This window comes from Agelaius phoeniceus, chromosome 1, assembly GCF_051311805.1.
Source record: "Agelaius phoeniceus isolate bAgePho1 chromosome 1, bAgePho1.hap1, whole genome shotgun sequence".
NCBI lineage: Eukaryota > Metazoa > Chordata > Aves > Passeriformes > Icteridae > Agelaius > Agelaius phoeniceus.
The window spans coordinates 17726235-17740056 of NC_135265.1; the positions used below are offsets into that span (position 1 = coordinate 17726235).

The window sequence follows — 13822 nt, forward strand, 5'->3', positions numbered from 1 at the left end:
CAGTTTAGCTGATGACTTCATCATCATATTGATGCTGAGTAGCCATGGAAGAATTACAAATTGGAGCCTACCTGATAGAATGAGTTCCTGTCAGCTTTAAAGCCAAGTTCTACCATAATTTCACAGGACTGAACTCCAAATTATCTGTGAATCACACATTTGACCTGCAAATAAATAACTTCAATATAGGCAAAAATGTGATTTAGTTTGAAAATTAGTGATTTGTGGTTTATTTAGTTTGGAGAGAGCTTGTGTGTGTACTAGACATTCAAAAACTAAAATATACTCTTAACCTTTTTCAGGTCTTGCAGTCACCACTGCAGACAGTGAACAACTCTACCGAGAATTTTGCAGCATGATATAGTTTTAGATGTTAATGGGCAGCAGAAACATGACATAATTTAGTCCATAGAAGTTAGCAGTGTCAAGGTTGTTGCTGTTCTGAGAGATATGTTCTGTTGATTGTAGATGGTGTTGTCAGAGAGATCTCTTATGGGCAAGCTAATGATGAGAGATTTGGGAAATCTGCTCCTTGAATTGCCAAAGGAGTTTCATCTCTGTGCACCTTCTGTCTCTATTAATGGATAAAATAGCATTTACCTTCTGGAGCAGTAGTATCTTTTTGAGTGAAAGTTCCATGAGATGTTCAGACCTGCTATAACAAGTAAGTAAAAGGTCTTTTAGTGCTCCAAGCCAAAGACAGTCCCAAATCTTAAGCAGGCATTGGTGCCCTCCCTGTACCTCTTATACTTCAGTTATTTTCCAAAATTTAGTAAGACCTGAGATGATTTAGAAGGTGATGAACAGTGGAAACAGATAATATTTTTTGTGAATTGAGTATTTGGAGATACTATAATTCACAGTTCTCCAAACTGTGTTGAAATGTTCCTTTTTCAAGTGTTAAGACTTGTTTAAAAATACAATATTCTTCATGAAAGAAACAAAAAACCCACATCAACATACAGCATTGTCTTACTGCAAAATATCAGCCTCAGAGACACTCAAACTTTTCAGAGAAATAGCTGAAAATGTGTTAGTAGTGGAAGTCATCCCAAAAGCTTATTCTTGCAGCTAGCTGATGAAGTTTTAAATTCAGAAAAATGTAATGAGAAGAATGACAGTCTCTTTCATTGAATTGTGGGTGGTGTTGTGAGAGTAGCAGCAGAATTCAGGCACTTTGAGAGTAAACTGTCCTGCCAGGTTAATGTGTACATCAGGTACAGTGGCTTGCTGTGAAAATTCAGGCACTGGAGGTGGGTCTCTTTTCTGATTGCACCTGCACTGGCTGGAGCAGTGACTGTCCCCATTCCTCAGGGACTGCAGTGCCCTCCAGGCAGTCACACTGGCCAGCTCAGCTGCTCCTGAGCTCTCTAACCTGTTTCAGCCCAGATAACACCACTTAGGAGAGAATTTCTTTTTGGACTGCTTGAGCTTGCTGGATTTGTTTTTAGCAACCTAGATGCACACATGCATGTCAGTAGCCCCTGCCAGAGGGAGACTTACAAGCAGCTGGGGACAGCTTGTGGGCAGTAAATTCTTTAGTCAGCACAGATCTTGCTGGAAAAAATGAGTCTGCCCATAGTCAAGGGACCCTCACTACCATGTGTGCAAGCCTCAGACTCACTCACTGCTTTACTTGAGAGATGCTCCTCAAAGGTATCACAAGGAGTGTGGATATTTCAACTCTAGTTATTTTTGTGTACAAGGCTAGTTTCATAGTGTTTTAAGATAAACTGAAGAAGGCCATACTATATGGAATAAAATGTAAACTTAAAAGTCAGGGTCTTGAAATTTCTTAGGTCTGGAGGCAAATGTTCTCCTTTCACACACATGGCATCTACAGCTTCCATTTAATGTGGTGGCAGAGTTGTGAGATATGAGAGCTTTAATTCATTTCTTGGTCAAAGAAAGTGTTTTATTTAAAATAAAACATACAGTTTTATTTTGTGCTTAGGGGCTTGAGATGCTGCTTCTAATGTAAGTAGGCGTTAATTTGTAGGTATAGTTCAGGAAAGGACATAAGTCTATCATACAGTCAGTTTATCCAGTTTATCTCTAATGTAAAACTTACTTATAGAGGATGATCTTTGTAACTGTATGCATCAGATAACACACCTACATATCACTTGAATATGTTAGCACCATCTGAAATCTTAGTGATTTTTTTAAAGTATGAGTAAGTGTGTCAGTGACTCACATATGAAAGATTTGAGGGAACCAAACAACTCAGCCAAGGGAGAACTGAGTAGGAAGTGGCCTGATTGCTATGGGGACAGAACTAGAGCAGATGTGGCAGTGAAGGCAGAGTGATACTGAGCTGTCCTACAACTTTTCAGAAGTATCAAAGTATTGTTTTAAAGCATTTATGGAGCATATTAAAGCAAGTAACTACATGCTTTTTAAGATACTTTTCATTTTTATCTATCATTTCCAGCTTAGGTATTACCTTCCTTTATACTGATATGTGATTTTTAGCTATGGAATTCTTGTTTAAAATTTTAAAAAAAGATTCATTTTCCTCTCTTGTGGGTTGGTGCTATATTCTTTTGGATTTCAGATCTAATATAAACTCCATAGTGGTATTTTCTAATGTTTTTTGAGAAATTTGTGGCCCCAAAGGTCACATTTTTCTTAAATCTGTAATGTTTTCTTTTGAAACATGTCTTCTAATTTGAAATAAATGTCTTGGATTACAGTATATTGCATAGGGTGCTACTACAGTACTATGAACTTAGTATATATACTTAGAACTACAGTATATACATAGGTACATAGGTACTATGTATAAATGGAGTTTAAGGTGTGAAGTTCCTTTTTCTTAAGTTTTTTTATATGAGTGGAGTTTTTTGTGAGCCTAAATCTTTGGTAATTTTAAGCAATCCAGGTTCCTGAAATCTTACCATTTAAGACTGTAGATGTTTTTGAAACTTAGATATTTAGAATAGATTTTGAAATTTAGAATAGATTCAAAGCATCAAGGGATTTTCTTAGAAGCATCCAACAGTTCATTTTTTCAAAGAATTAGATTGCCCTGGATAGAGTATTTGTTGTAAAGCAGTGGTTTCTTATAAAGCCTAAAATATTGAAGTGTAGTTTAGTAAAATGTTTTCTTTCATATTTTGCCAAAAATATACCAAGCCATACTAAGTTATGGCACTTGCAGCAATACTATATGTCATCCTGCTTCATGGATTTTACAGTGACAGGGAGATAGGATCTTACATGTCAGATAGCTCCAGAACTTAATGGTACTAATCCTGTTGTAAAATAAGATCTGATGAGTTTGAAAGGACTGTGACATGTTTATGCACTGGAAAAATATCACATTACTTGGATGCTAGCAGTACCATTTAATATGGGAGTTTTTCATATTAAGATCTGAAATGGGGAAAAATTAATGAAAAGAAGCCAGAGGGTTCTAATTTTTCTCAAGGAATTTGATGACTCCCTTTTACTGGCATCTTAAATGCTGTTTCTTAAAACAGATCATAACATGTGTAGTGTTTGTGCAGTGTCACACCCCAGTGGGTCTGTGAGGCATAGACCAAAAGGGTTATTACTCTAAAGGAATATGGCAATAAGAGGAACTCCTCTGTAATTGCAGTGCTGGTCTGTGTGACAGATACAAAATTTTTTCCCTCCTCATTTGATAGACAGAAGTTAAAATATTTAAATAAAGATGGGATACTATAAAACAACTGTGCAAGAAAATTCACAAATATGTGTGTGTCAAAAGTTTCCAAGTTGTCATTAGCCAAGGGACTAAACAGAGTAGTATGGAAAAGAGTGCTACTCATTTGTGAGAATCAATGATAAACTAAGCTCCAGATTGCTGGAAGGGACTAAGCATTTGAGGTTTTTATCAGACTCATCTTCTGTGAATTTGCTTACACCTATTTATCTGTTTTCTCAGCCTGTGGCTATTTGACTAACTTCAAGATTCTTCTTCTATCTCTGTTTTATCATCAGATTCTAGGAACTAATGATAGTCTGGGTCAGAAGGTTAGCACTTTCTGGTTATTCTAGAGAAAGCTGTTTTCTCTTGTGCTTGCAGAATCCCCAGGTGGACAGGGTTTTTAGTACAGAGCTACAAATTCACTATATATTTTTTCACAATGTTCATTTACTTTTGATCGTTAATTCACAACACAGTTTAAAAAATGAGGTAAGATCATACATGTGAATCTAGTAGTGTCTGAGCTGGCATGCTAAGATCCTCTGTTGAAGCTGGGAAACATGACTTCTAGTTCCACTGCTGTAATGTTAATGCATTTAATGCTAAATAATAATTGTGCAAAAGACAGATACTCCAGTTATTGCAGACTTGAATCCAAATGGACATTTTCCTACCCAAGTCCAGTATAGTTGGCCATAGCATGACTGATGACCTCAATGACTTTTGCATTACTATAGCAGGAGGGGAATTTTCCTTACCGTCTTTGGCTTATGGAGCTGAGAAGGAAAAGCATCCTAAGTCTGCTATTCCCAGAGTGTGGGCTGGTATTACATTATTATCACAAAAAGTACACACCCTTAGCAATGCTCCTGGCAGCCCAAAAGGAGTACCTGTGTAGGACTATGGCAGTTCTGGAGGGTATGCTTCCTACATTTTTCTTTTACTTGTAAGTTTTAAGATTTATTTGCTTCCCATCTCTAGAGAAAAATTATGTGATTGGAACCTTACCTTACATGACTGAAGAGCCCTGAATAGTTCCTTTTCTCATCCTGCAACACACACAGATTTAATTTCTATGTTTTAAATATTATCTTAGAGAATAAAAATAAGCTAGAGTACAAGCAAATCTCAGATTATAGTATGTGAAAACTAAGCTGAGTTTTGAGGATTTATCGTGTTTCTGATATGCATACAAGTCAAAATCTTTGTTATAGTATGTTCTTGATTTCAATTCTTGCTGAACTTTTTAAGTGTTTGGGTGCTGTTTCTGCCATATGGTGATATGTGGTGTTGCAATCTTACTGCCTTATTCTTAAACAAAAAAAACCATTTAGCCAATGCTAAGCAAGTATAGAAAATTTAATTGCTAAATCAGAAATTAAAAAGTGAAATAATTTATTGTCTATAATCCTTATTAGCCAAGTTAACTGGTCTGAGTTCTGCTTCGATTTATGACAGTTTGGCCCTTTTTTAAGATAGCTTACCTTCCTTGGATTAAATACAGAGAAGGCATGCAGGAGCCCTGGTACACAAAAAATTGCTGAGTGTCTGAACAGATGATTACCAGCAATTCCATTTATGAAGTTTAATAATTTACTGTTTCCCAGAGTGTTGTTTAAGCTGAATGACCTGCCTTTCTTTAACAGTAGGGAAGAAATATACCCAGGTGTTACCACAGGTCAGCTGATAAGGAATACCTTGCTGTCAGTAAGTTCATTGTTTGTCTTTCTCTGTCCAAAGCCAACTTCCTCATTGCAAAACTCTGGCCTTCCCTGGAACTGGCTAGACTAGCTTGAGTTTGAAGCAGTTCCAAACCTGAGGGGTGGAGCTTTTAGTTAAGGAATATCAACAAGGAAGAAATAGAGTAAAAAATAAGTAAATCTTTACATGAGTTACATTGTAGATCTACCCCTACAGAAGTAAAATATGTCTTACACTGTGGTAGCTAGAACTCTGCTAGATATACATCTACAGCAGTCTAAAACTTGCTATCATGTGTTATCCTGGCAATGGCAATAAGGCCAGGCTCAGTGCAGCACAGTTAGTGGTGTGGTCAGCTCAGGAAAGCAGCTTTAAAGCTCTCAGAGCTGCTCAAAGCTGTCAGTGCTTCAGTGCACATGTACCTGTACATCCTTGCAGAAAGGGGGTGTTCTGGCAGTGGGTGTGTGCCAGTTTACTGCATTCCATTCCCACTTGGCTCAGCATTGTTGGATTGTTTGCAAGGTATTCAAGGTACCTCTTAAAAATAAATCAGCCACCTGGCACTTGACTATTTTGAATGTGGGTGTACCCCAAAGGTTGCCTTTGGTATACATTTGGTTCTGGGTAAAGGAAGGCAAACTTTCCAGTCTTTACTGGGAAGTGATTCACATCATTCCCACTCATTTGTACAAGTCTCCAGATTAACAGTACTCACTACTTGCCCTCTGAATTAGTTGTTCCTGCTTAAGCCTGGATAGTCCCTCTAGCTGCCTGCCATGAAAACTGACAGCTCATTTTCTACCCTTGAGGTCTTTTGTTCTTAGCTGTTGTTCTTGAGAGAAGAAACCCAAAATTGTATTGATTCAGGTGGATGTTGTTTCTAAGTACAGCATTTTATATACTACACTCAACTTCTGCTGATTCACTGAGGATATTTCATAGCCATACTTCATATATCAGTTTGACTTTACCTATTAGTCAGAATAGGTTAACAGATCCTGTAAATGCCATACTGACACTTCCCCACCAATTTATTCATATTTCTCAGGAGGCAGGTTGCAAAGCAATTAAGTTACATACTAGGATCCAAGGGACAACTGAATGGTCTGTCATTGACTTCTTTTTGGTCAAAACCTTCCTGGAAACCCAAGTTGTAGGAGGTGGAATGATGCTGTGAAGTGAAAGAGCTGCCCTAATGGGAATTCCCAGGTTGGAGAATCTGCTGTATCACCCAAGGGGACAAAAACAACATAGAACAGGCCTGATGGTCACATTCTTTTTTTTTGAGTTTCCCTGATGAATTTTGGGAGAAAAAGGTAACCACATTTTCAAATAAATTCTGTATGAACTCTGCAGACTGTAGTAATTAGATGTGTGATAATGACCTTGTGTCCATATTTAATAATTTAGTTATGCATTTAAACTGTTTTGTTAAAGCTGCTTTTTTGCCATGATTAAAGAATCTTTGTTTCACTGAGCCCAGTATTAATGTATTCCAGATTCTTTTTCTTCAGAAGAGTAACAGATGTTCACAGTTTGGTGCAATTTTCGGATGAGCAATGCTGTTTATAATGAATTTTCCTGAGACCACCCAACTCATTTCACTTGTAACTTGAACTATGTCCAAGTGTTGATCTCAAGAGATGTAAAAGAGATGTAATAATTCTGTGCCCCACCCAGTTCAAAACACATGACTTAGTATAGATGGAATTTAAATATGTATACATCCAGTCTACATAGAAAGCTAAAGTTTTATCTTGTATGCCATGAAAAATGGTGGTGGAAATAACAGTCTTGCTTTAATTAATCAAGTATTCCTAGAATTAACTAAAATTATAAAACAAAAATGAACAAGTGAAAAACAACAACCCAGTAATTAAAACCAAAGAAACTGAGATTTATTCTGGAAAATGCAGATTTATTAAGCACTGAAAAAACCCAGAAATATAGCTTGGGATGAGGTATGGGGATGTGACACAATGCATCACGTCTTGTCAGAAACAGCTGCAATAAATTTTGTGCTACATTAACCAAAATATAGTATGATTTAGAGCTGTCTCTATCCAAGCCAATATATTTCGTGTCAAATATTTAAAAAATATTTGGGTTGATAGGGTTTAGGGATATTATAAAACAAGTATTGAGGAACTTTGGGTGACAGAAAATGAAGCTTCAATTTATATTTCTGCATTTATAAGAAATCTCAGAGACTCAATTATATCAGTTGGAACAACTCACAAAGGAAGAAAGAAGGTCTGAATGACTTGAGACCATGAAAATAAAACAAACAGTTCTGAATTGACATGAATTGGTACTGAATGAAACAGGTTTTTTTCTTTCCTGACATTCATTGTACCTTATATTTAACATTTAGTGCAGTGTTATTTTGAGATTATAAACTGAGAACTCAGAAAAAAAAATGCACTGAGAGGTTCCCATGGCAACCATAGTGTGCAAATTATCTATGTGAACATTATGATCAGGGTAATGTCACACCATGGTATTGAGCCTTGCTGTTAGGCAGGTATGTATTTTACAACATGAGTTAAGTGATAAATGTAGATAGTTATAAGTGGCATTAAAATCAATTATCTGACTTTATTTTTTTTTAACAAGAGAATTGCTCTCCAGTGTGATGCAAGGAATTTCTTTAATTTTTTTGAAAATACCTTGGCTGGAGGATTCTGAGCTGCATATAGAAAAACCATATAGAAAATGATTGGTTTTAGGGACCATGAATAGCCAGCCTTATCCTTTGCCAGCTCTCATTCTCCAGTAGAACCCCAGGGTTTTCATAAATGTGTGCAGTTGTGTCCCAGCAGCCGATGTGTGAATGCAGAGCCTGACGGGATGCTGTGATCCCCCTGCTCTCAATGGCTTTTGTGTTTGCTTAGCTGCTTGCCAGCAATGAAGATGCTATTTCAGCATCTTCCTTTCAGCTGAAGCCAGAAATACCAAATGCAAAGGAAACAGTGCTGCTGTGAATACTGTGTAGAAAGAGAGGGTTTGGGGTTTTTTTTTGTGAAAAATAAATAAATTCATTAATCATTGCACCTCACTGTTATCTTTTTTTCTCTTTCTCTACTAGCAGCTTAAGGGCAAACTGCCTCTTCAGTAATTCTTGTGTGCTGGTTGCTAATGAAATTCTACACTTTCTCATTTGGAAATGAAAAAATATTTTGTCAGTGCCTTGGTTACACATGCTGTGGTAGATATTAGAAACAATCTGCTTTTTATAGTCTTATAATAGTCTTGACTTGAATACATGCCTGACTTTTGAAGAGTGACCTGTCTTGCTTTACAACAAAAGACTTATGCTTTTAAGCCTGAGCTTAAAATCTTCTCAATCTCCACTTTTTACTTAGTTTTAAAATAATCTGAGAAAATCAGTTACTTGCTTTGTTGTTGTTTGGACTTTTTTTTCTGTTTTTCTTTACGAAAATAAAAGAAATATTGGAACTTATATTAGAAAATGTATGGGATGTAACCTTCATTGCTGCTCTAGCTCTGTTTCCTGGGAAACAGATCAGAGCAGCATGAAATTTATCTAAAGCTCCCAGATCCGGTGCAGGAAAAGTGAAGGCAGGTCTAAAAACTGTCTTTTAAAGCAATGACTGCTAAGGACCTCTTACAAAGCTGTGGTGTGAGAGTTTTGTGGAGAGTAGAGTCTGAGTGAAAGCCAGGGAGCCTTTTGGTGGCTCTGCAGAATGCAAACTTGGAGAAATTCTCATCTGGGCAATTTGACAACCTTTGCTTACACTTACTCAGGAAGGCTGGTTTAACTTAGACAATCCATTCCCATGAGGGCCACAAACAGTTCCTGGGGTTGCCAGGTTGCTTGTAGTCAGGTATCTGCAAAGGTGCTTGGAAGTCCCCAAACTTGTGCCCCCTGGGCTGTGAGCATGGACAGGTGTGGTTCCATCTGCACAGGGGCAGCTCTGACCCTCTGAGTGCTGCCTCTGCCTGTCCTGATTTGGGAAGGGAAGAAGAACAGCTCTAAATCCTTTAGTCCAGTAGATCTTTACCATGTTTTAAATCCTGATGTGCCACTATTTACCTGTGGAAAAACATTTGTCTTCAGAGTGCTGGATTTAGGAAATAAAAGCAGAGAATCCAGTATTGTATATTTGTCAGTAGTTTGTAATGATGAAGCTTCCTGGTGTTACAAACAGTAAACAACAGTGTCACATTGTGCTACTGGAGCTGTTATTAAAATTGGACTAATGCTATCTTCCTATGGGTAGGAAGATTAGATTAGCACATGCATCAGTTTGGTAAAAAACCCACATTAACTATACTTATTTCTGCTCTTGCTTTTTCTGAAAAGTTCATATAGCCTGGCCATGACTGTGTATTTTTTAATTTGCCACCTTCTTTAAGGCCTCTTTTGTCTTGCCTTAAAAGTAGGGCTTCCATGTGTCTCCTTTTTGTGATCTTAATTTCGTGTTCTGCTGATAATAAATTGAAGCTAGAGCTGGTTGAGAATTTTCCATCAGAAGGAATTTCAACTAGAAATGTCTGTAAAACAAATTCGGTAAAAAAAGAATTCTTTAAAAAATAACTTTTTTAACAGGAAAATCAAAACATACTATTCTGTCACATTTAGTTCAACCTGATTGGCCATATTTAAGTAATTGACCTCAAGGATTTTATCTTTGAGTCAGTTGAATAAACAAAGCTCTGGAAACCGTATGGCCCACTGAAAATATTTTTGATAGTAAGTGATAAATTTTGCAAAACTTTTTTCCCCTGAGGAAAATGAAGTGAATTCCTCCAAAAAGAGCTGACATGTAAGCACATTTAGCCTGTGTTTCCAAAAACTGTTCCAAACCAAGAATGTGCTTACAGGTGTTTGGTCAAGTGTTGAGATGCTCCTGTCCTCCCATTTTGAAAGGGATAAATATGTTACTCAACCCTTGTCATACTAAGAAATAGCAAGCAAGGGAACACTATTCTAAAAAGAAAGATGCAACTTTTTCTAGTCCAGTAAGCCCTAGAGTTTGATGTTGGCTTAGAAACAAGCAGGAGACACAGGAAGCCACAAGAAGAAGTGAGAGTGTGGTTTTCTTGTACACCAATACTAACAAGCATTAGAAAATATTCATAACTAAGACTGGTAATCAAGATTTTTTTTGAAAAAAGGTAACATTTATATTTTTATTTTGTACAGTTATAACCAATTTCAAATTTTTTAATTTCTTCTTTTAGAATGATCAGTCTATGCAAGATATGCAGATAATTGGAGGAGATGATCTTTCAAAGCTGACTGGCAAGGTTTGTTCATTTTATATTTAAGAAAGAGAATAAATTCACTAAAAATACTTGAGAAGAGCTATATAATTTTTGTCAGATACTAATACTGGAATCAAAGTTATTAATTCTTCTGTATTAATTTGCTGTGATGCCACTGTTTTCAGATTGCAGATGCCCAAAAAGGTCAGAATGTAGCCTCTCCAACCTTGTGCAGGATTTCCCAGTGGTTATACATGTACCATCAGTGAGACTGTGGGCAAAATTTGTGCTGTAATGTTTCCCCTTAGCTTGTTTATGTCATGGAGCTTTGGGTTTTTTTGCCTTCAATGGGTGCATACAAGCAAACTGCACAGTGCATATCTCTGTTGAATTCAGCATATGAGTTTAATACCATTTTGCCTACTGCACAAAATTCAGTTGTGGAGCCTTTCACTCAGAGAATCAAATGGAATTTTTTATTTCAGCATCAGGCTGGCTATATGACTGAATCTGCACTAAGCCTGAGCCTTGTGATAAGGAGAGAGTGGTTTGAGGCAGTGAAAAGGCCATTTTCATCCAACCATGGTAATACAAAGCAGTACTTTGAAGAAGAAGGAAGGCTGATTTCATTAGCCAAATGGTCTGTGTGGCAAATGGTCCAAAAAATGGATTCTTTACTTATGCATTAAGGCAACATAATATTTATTTTGTTATTTGTACTGTATGTGCAGTCACTGTCTTATTAGGTGGTTCTAGATAATATCAGTTTCTTCAAAGCACTCAAATGGAGCACTAGCAAACTCATTTGTTTTGTAGTACTATAGCACACAAGAAAAAGAAGAGGAAAACAACTTTAAATATTTCATTAATATTAAATAGGGTTTGATGCAACTAGAACTGAAATTTAAAAAATGCTGTTATACTCAGAATATTTTAGTGATATGTATGTACTCAATTTACACTTCTAAATACTCCTGCTGGGTGTTGTTTCCTAATTACCACTAAAGCGTTAATCATATTCTGGGGAAATATTAATTAATTTGCTACTTTCTAATATTCAAACACTGGAGTTACCTGTTTTTCTGTGATGATTTTGCATATGTTTCTCTACCTCACAGGCAGAACTGGCAGTGCATCTTACTTAACATTTCTCTTTTTGAACATAGTTCAAACACTTTCTAAACTTCCAGACTCAGTTCTCCTTCCCCATCTTCCAATCCCAAACTTCCTTGACTAATGGTTGCAGATATTAATATTATTTCCAGATATGATATTTCCAGTTTCACTTAAATTCACTGGGAAAACATTATTTTTTGCATGACTTTCATGTATTTATCTGTTCCCACATGTGCATGAGAGAGAAGGAAGATTTCACCCTATTAAGTCCCGCTCTTATCAAAAATTAAGTAAATTTTTTTCTTACAATGAAAATCCTGGTAATCTTTTTCTCAGTGGCATGGCTCTCCTGTTCCCAGGTATGGAATGGGACACAAAATTTGGCTGTTGGGAGGCTGAGAGATACTTGGGGAGAAGACTGAGCAGCAGCATAGTTTAAGGTAGCTGGGCAAGGAGGCTGGGGTCTTGGGTAGGTATGAGGCAGCTGCTTTGGGAATAAATTGCTGCTCAGGAGGGGAGCCCAGAGCTGGAAGCTGGGTGTGAAGGCTGAAGTGGGGCAGGAAGGGAGAGCTGGGACTGCCGGGGGAGCAGACACTCAAAGGGCCTGTTTGGTGTTTGTTTGTATGTGGAGCTGTCTGACACAGCTGATGTAGGAATAATGAAATAGCATTTTTGCCAGAACACGTGAGAACAGGGTTCCCTTGAGACTTATTTTACTGTTTGAAAAGCTGGAATGCAAAGCTTAGGCTCAAATGCTCATGCTTGCATGTCTAAAGTTGGATATGTGAAGGAGTGGCCTTATGTCCATAGATGCCAACTCCTCCATCTGTTGTTGACTTCAGCAGTTAGAGCAAGTATTCAGCACATTTTACTAATCAGCCATTTGTGGGCTGATTCAGAGCCTCCTACAGGCCATGTAAATCTTTTCCTTGAAGTGTTTTTAGTACCTCTCTTTAGCTGCTGCCTTTTAAAACTGCTGGTTCAGTAGGCATCCAATGTCACTGAGTGAATTAGTTGAAGACTTACTCAGAGAATTCAACTTCTTTGCTATTGAGCAAGCTGTTCCCACATGCTTGGAGTATTTAATAAGAAAAGATTGTAATGATATTGAAAAATTAATATACAGAGTTAAATCTCATTAACTTACTGATCATGGAAGGTGTTTCCTAAAGCACAGGTGTGGGCTTGGAATATGAGTTCCATAATGTTTCTGTAAAATTGAAAAGTATCAATAAAAGTAAATAATTTTGAAACTTACAGAGAAAAGATTCTGAGATTTTGATGTTGAATTGCCTTTCATTAAGTAATAATACCTGGAACCTCAGCTAGCCTATAATCTTTGTGAAGAACTAAGGCATGTTTGCTGCCTATTGGAAAAACAGATTACTGAGTGAACATGCTGGTATATAATAATGTTGGGGTTTTTTTTCTGAGAAAGCCTAAAGAAAGCAAAAAAAATTAAAAGCTAATTAGAAAGAGGCTGTTAAGGAATAGTTCTTAGCTCTGTTAATAGCTCTTCAGAATAATATCTCCTCTATCCCTCTCTACAATATGCTTTTGTTTATAAAATTATTATAAGCCAAAATGTATAATGGCAAAAATGTATAATGATCCAAACCACAGAAAAGAGAAATATGAGAGTTGGCATACAGACCCAAACTGCCCAAATTGTTACCTGAAGAAAATCATCCCCCATTTGAAATTATTCTTCTGTGAAGAAGGTCACTTAGGCAAGAATGAAGCTTTCCATGGCACACATCATTAATTAAGGTACTTGAATAATGAAGCCTGATATAGCTTAACAGTCTGATGCTTTGTAAGCATTTCTATCCAGAAAAAAACATAATTTAATAGTCTCTCCTTTAATCATGTAAGTAGTGAACATAAAGTTTCTCAGTATCTGATTTCATAGTAAAGTAGTTAGTTTTCAAAGTTACTTTAAAGCTGAAATGCCCACTTGGGTAAAATTTATCATTAATGTTTGTAAAGGGGAAAACATTTTGAAAACAGGAGATAATAAATTACTGTTCAGAAGTCTGTTTCACAACAAGATGGCAATGAAAATGTATGGAGATTAGGTGAAAGAACAAATAATAT

General features: G+C 36.7%; 1 protein-coding gene across 5 annotated transcripts in view; it reads left to right on the forward strand.

Annotated features, from left to right (window-relative positions):
• Nucleotides 1–13822, forward strand: part of PRTFDC1 (phosphoribosyl transferase domain containing 1) — a 43490-nt gene that overhangs the window by 12357 nt on the left and 17311 nt on the right. For all 5 annotated transcript variants that reach the window (XR_013180981.1, XR_013180982.1, XM_077173980.1 and 2 more), the window contains exon 4: nucleotides 10586–10651. Coding sequence is in view for 3 of the 5 variants with exons in the window: in XM_077173980.1 (XP_077030095.1) it covers nucleotides 10586–10651 (66 nt within the window). In the remaining 2 variants the exon portion in view is untranslated. The remainder of the gene's footprint in view (nucleotides 1–10585; nucleotides 10652–13822) is intronic.